At 67.3% G+C, this 4,749-nt stretch overlaps 1 protein-coding gene across 1 annotated transcript in view; it reads left to right on the top strand.

Moving 5' to 3' along the window:
• Window positions 4,302-4,749, top strand: part of LOC110399942 (transcription initiation factor TFIID subunit 4-like) — a 2,055-nt gene continuing 1,607 nt past the window's right edge. Inside the window, exon 1 of the mRNA XM_021399479.1 lies at window positions 4,302-4,432. Within this exon, the coding sequence (XP_021255154.1) occupies window positions 4,302-4,432 (131 nt within the window). The remainder of the gene's footprint in view (window positions 4,433-4,749) is intronic.

The following is a 4,749-nucleotide window of genomic DNA, read 5'->3' as shown; positions in this document are numbered from 1 at the left end:
AAGCGAGGGGGCTGCCCCGCGCCGCTGCCCGCGCTGCGCGGCCCCGCGCTCCGTGCCCATCTCCCCCGATCCCCTCCGGGGAGGTTTCTTCTTTTTTCAGCTTCTCCTCCTGGCCCCTTTCCAACTGTTGTTCCAGGACCGAAAAAAATAACAATTAAGTAGGAGGCATGTCTTGTGACTCGCACAATCTCTCCTAACGCCCGAGTTCAATTTTACACAACATTTAATACAAATATTAAAAATCAATATATCAAGGGGGCTGTTAATGAAATGTTACAGGGAGTGTGTGCCGCCAGATAGGATTCGGTGGGAACGCGTGTGATGCAGCGAGAGCGGGATGCGGCCGTCTGCTTAATCCCCCCGCTAAAAACAAAAGATAAAGGTGTTCATTAAATCATATCGAATCGAATTAAACTCTATCGGCGGGGCCTGCCAGCAGAACGGGAGCCTGAAAAGCAGGGGATGGAGAATGAATCTCAATGCGGCTCCTGACAACGGAACGGGAATCGGAACGCATTAAAAATAAATCAGAGCGCCGCTGTAGGTCACAGCGCGAGGATAGGACGGTGCGGGAATCTCAGGACGGGCAGAGAGCCGGGGGCTGCTCGCAGGCACATCCCGGCACAGGGAGGGAAAGGAGGACTGCCTGAGCCGTGGGTGATGCGGAGGCCGCGGCAGTCCTTGCCTCGTTGGCAAGGACCGATGCTGGGCCGGCCCTTCCCCGGCTCCCGGGGCCGCAGCGTGCCCCTCGGCGTGCTGCCAAGCGGCGTCCTGCTGGCTGTCGGCTGCTCCCTCCCTCCTTCCCCCCTTCTTTGCCCCTCTCCTCCTCCGCTCGGGCCGCTCCCCGCTCTCCTCCGGCCCGGCCCCTCGCACTGCTCTGCGATCCCCCCGATCCCTCGTAGGAGCCCTTCGCGGCCGCAGGGCTCGAGGACGAGAGGACGGTGCCAGCCCCGACGGCACACCCGCACCCACCGCGGCGTCGGCACCCAGCCGCGAGCCCCGGGCAGGGGGCTGCGAGGCTGCTGCGCTCTCTTCCGCGGCGCGTAAGGGAGACGAGGGCCCCTAGGGGAGGCCAGGCCGCGGCCCGACCCCGCGCTCCCTCCTGGCGTCCCGCGACCCGAGCCCAGGCCACGCTCTGCTCTGTTAGAAGCCGAGGGCAGCGCCCGCAGTGCCCGGGAAAGGGCTGTGACCGCCAGGCCTGCCCCCGCCGCGGGGCCGCGCTCCCCGGGCTCTCCTCCAGCTCCGGCTCAGCTCCCCAGGCTGCTCGGGGCCGCCGCTTGGACTTCGCCCTCGGCTCTCCCGCTCCGGCCCCCGGGGCCCACTCGCTTCGCCCCGGCTCCCGAGGCCGTGCCGGGCCCGTCCTCCTGCCCCCGCAGCCCCTGCACGGCGCAGTGCGGGCCGAGCCGGGAGCGCGGCGGCAAGCGGGAGGCAGAGCCGCGGCAGCGCTGGTTCCCCCGGCTCCCAGCGGCCCCCCCGCACGCTCTCTGCTGTCAGACGGTTTCCCGGCGCTTCGCGATCGCGCTGCTCCGCTCCCCCCCCCTCCCCCTCCTCCTCCTCCCTCCGCTCCCCGGGGCCGGGCCGTGCCGCACGGCAGCGGTTACGCGTGCAGCAGCTCCGGAGCGCGATAAACACCCCCGGCCCCGCGCTGGCCCCGCGCCCGCCGCCCGCTGCGGGGAACAGCCGCGCTGCCCTCGGAGCTGCGCAGTGCGGAGCGGGGCCGGGGGGGTGGCGGCGGCTCCGTGGGGCCGTGCCGCGGGGCTGCTCTGCCGGGAGCGCGGCTCCTGCTCCGACCTGAACCCGCCGCTCCTCTGTTTGTTTATTTCCCGGCCGCGGTGGCCGGCTGCCAAGCACGCGGACCTTTCCTATTAAAAACCCATTTCTCTTGCCCTGCGCGGAGCGGCGCTTCGCTCGCCGCGCTCCGTTGTGCCGTTAACGCAGCGCTGCGCAGCACAACCGGAGCCGAGGCGGGGGGAGGGGGCACCGCAGCCCGGGGAGGACATGCCCGGCCCCGGGGCCCCTCGCCCTTATCGGAAGCCGCTCCCGCGGCCCGGAGCCGGCACTGCCCCTCCGGCCGGGGCTCTCCGCGGGGCGGCTCCCGGGCCTTCTCCTCCCCGGGGGTGTCTATCGGTCGGCCGAGGCGAGAGGATCCAACAATAAAGTAGATTGAAATAAGTCTGCGGTTGGTGAGTTTCCAGCGATACTTAATGGCACTCGCAGTAAACAGTCCCTCTCTGTGCTAGCGGGGAAAATCATCCAGACACAAGCGCATTCCACCCCCTTTAGGGCTCCCTGGCTGTTATTATAGTTATTGCATTACTCTGGTGTAAGCCTTTTGTAACTAAGCTTCTATAAAGCCCCGCTTACAAGCGCCCTGATTAGAATTTTCCTTGCCAGCAACCAAAGGCCACCCGCTTTCCAGTGCTATACAGAGGGAGCCGTCAGCAGCCACCCCTCTGAATGTGCGCTTTGTTCCTGCCAACAAGGAAACGAGTGGGCTTCCACTGGGGAGAATGCGGCCCTTCTGTCGCACGGAGCTGGGGGGCACCGGGCCCGGCGGTGGTGGAGGGGACACGGGGCCGCGGGGTGCGGGCCGCCCCGGCTCCGGGAGAGGAAGGGAAGGGAAGGGGGGACGCGGGGCGATGCTCTTCCAGCGCCCGACCCCAGGGCGAGGGCACGAGGCGAGCGGCGACCCGCAGGCACGGACCGGTCACCTCACCGTGTCCAACCCCGGCGCCAGTACCGGGGAGCAGGGCCGGAACGCCGGGCTTTCGCTTTCACGCAGGATGTGTGTAACACGGAGCATTTCTCAGCTCGCCTGATTTTTAACTTCCTCTAAACCTCTCTTCCCCCCCCCCCCCCCCCTCTGTTCGGAAAGCGGCAGCGAGAGGCCGGGAGGAAGCACGCTGCTGCTGTACGAAATGCGGACCATGTGTGGGAGCGATGTGCCCGGCGGCACCCGGCGGCGAGGGGTTGACAGGGCCGGGGCCCCCTGCTGTGTACAGCCGTCCCGGGGCCGTCCAGCACCGCGGGTGCGATACCGACTTATGGCCGTGCGCCATTCCCGTGTCGGTCGGGATTTTTTCGGTCTGAGGCTTTCGCGATGTGCTTTGTGTACGCCCACCTCGAGGCTCTGCGGGCAAAGGGTTAAATCTTCGGAGCGCTGGAAGGAAGCAGCCGAGTTTCAGAAAAAAAAAAAAAAAAGAAAAAAGAAAAAGGAAAATAAAGAAAGGTGGGGGAGAAGAAAGGAGTGGGAGCGGGGAGAGGCGAAGGCCGCACGATGCCCTGATCGTCCCCCTGGCTGCTGGAGAATAATAATTAATCCCAATCGTAACCCGCGGCCTTTCTCTCCTATTGGGCTCTGCCGGGAAGCGCCTCCGGCCCTGGGGCTCCCCGCTCCCTCTCCGCCCTTCCTAACCCCCAGCCGCCCCTTCCCCGGGCAGTGAGAGGAGAAAGGGCCGCGCTTGCCCACCGCCGCCCGTGCTCCTCCGATCGCCGCGCACAGCTGTGGCAGCGCGGTGCCTCCTCCAGCGCTCGCTCCTCTCTCCCGGCTCCGACTCGGCACCCTCCTCCTCCTCCCCCTTTGTTCTCCCCCCTCCGCCTTTCCCTCTCTTTAAATAGATTTCAAGGCGCTGCCTGGTGGAGAGCGGCTCTCCGGAGAGCGCAGCTATCGCTTCCCAGCCGCTAACCTCCCCCCTTCCTCCGTTCTCCGAGCACAACGCGATCCCGGGGCCGTGCAACCTGCGCTGGGAAAGAGAGAGAAAAACACAACTGCCCCCCCCCCCCCGGGTCGTGCACGACCACGTGCAGATGGAGGGCTCGGTTTGACCCTCCCGAATGAAGAGGGCCGAGGGCAGCGGAACGCCCTTCCCGAACCGTGCCCCCCCGCACTGCCCCGCACCCGGAGCGTTCCCGGGGCGGAGGGATGCAAGCGGCGGGCGGCCGAGGACAGAACGGGGCGGGAGGAGGCGAAGTGCAGCCCGGAGAGCTGTTGTGACAGATGCTCGGCTTTGCTGGTGAGAGAAGGAGTTAAAAGCGAGCGAGCTGCTTGTCGATCGAGCCGCTTCCCCGAGCGGCGGCGGAGCGGCTGGCTGGAAAGCCGTCCATCAGCAACCAGTCCGACCTGCCCGTGATAATATGCGATCAACACCAAATCACCCCCGCCAGGCACGATCCATCATCGCCGCGATGCGATGGGCCCTTTTATGGCTGTGCCTACGCGGGGGGCGGGCGAGAGGGAAGGGGGAGGGAGCGGAGTGGAGGGAGCAGGGAGCGTGTGAGTGGGGAGGGGGGCATCCGCCGCAATGGGAACCGCAGCCCCCCCGGCTCTCGAAGCGGCGAAGCCGAAAGTTGCCGGGCCGGGGCTGCGCCTGGCAGCGGGCCCCGCCGCCTCCGCCTGCCGTCAGCCTCCCCTCCCCCCGCCGGCTCCTCCGGGGCGAGCTTGACTGGCGTTAAATTAATAATTAATCGGGTGAAATTGATTAAAGGGCTCTGCGCGCGATGGGGCGCGGGGAGAGCCCTTTGCCTCCGCTCCGGCAGCGGGGAGCCGCCGGCCCAGGGAGCTCCGGGGGCGCCCGGCCCGAGCAGGAAGGAAAAGGGCGGCGGGGAGCGGGGCGGGGGAGGAAGGCGGCGGCGGCGGCGGCGGCGGCGGCGGCTGCCAGCCCCAGCAGGTGCGGAGTGTTCAGTAAGGCGAGCGGGTGCGGGGCCGCGTGGTGGTGCGGGGGGGCGGCCGGGAAGGCGCGGTTGGTCCAG

This window comes from Numida meleagris, chromosome 1 (assembly GCF_002078875.1).
Source record: "Numida meleagris isolate 19003 breed g44 Domestic line chromosome 1, NumMel1.0, whole genome shotgun sequence".
Taxonomy (NCBI): Eukaryota; Metazoa; Chordata; class Aves; order Galliformes; family Numididae; genus Numida; species Numida meleagris.
The sequence above is the reverse complement of the archived record's forward strand: the minus strand, read 5'-3'. Positions and strand labels throughout refer to the sequence as shown.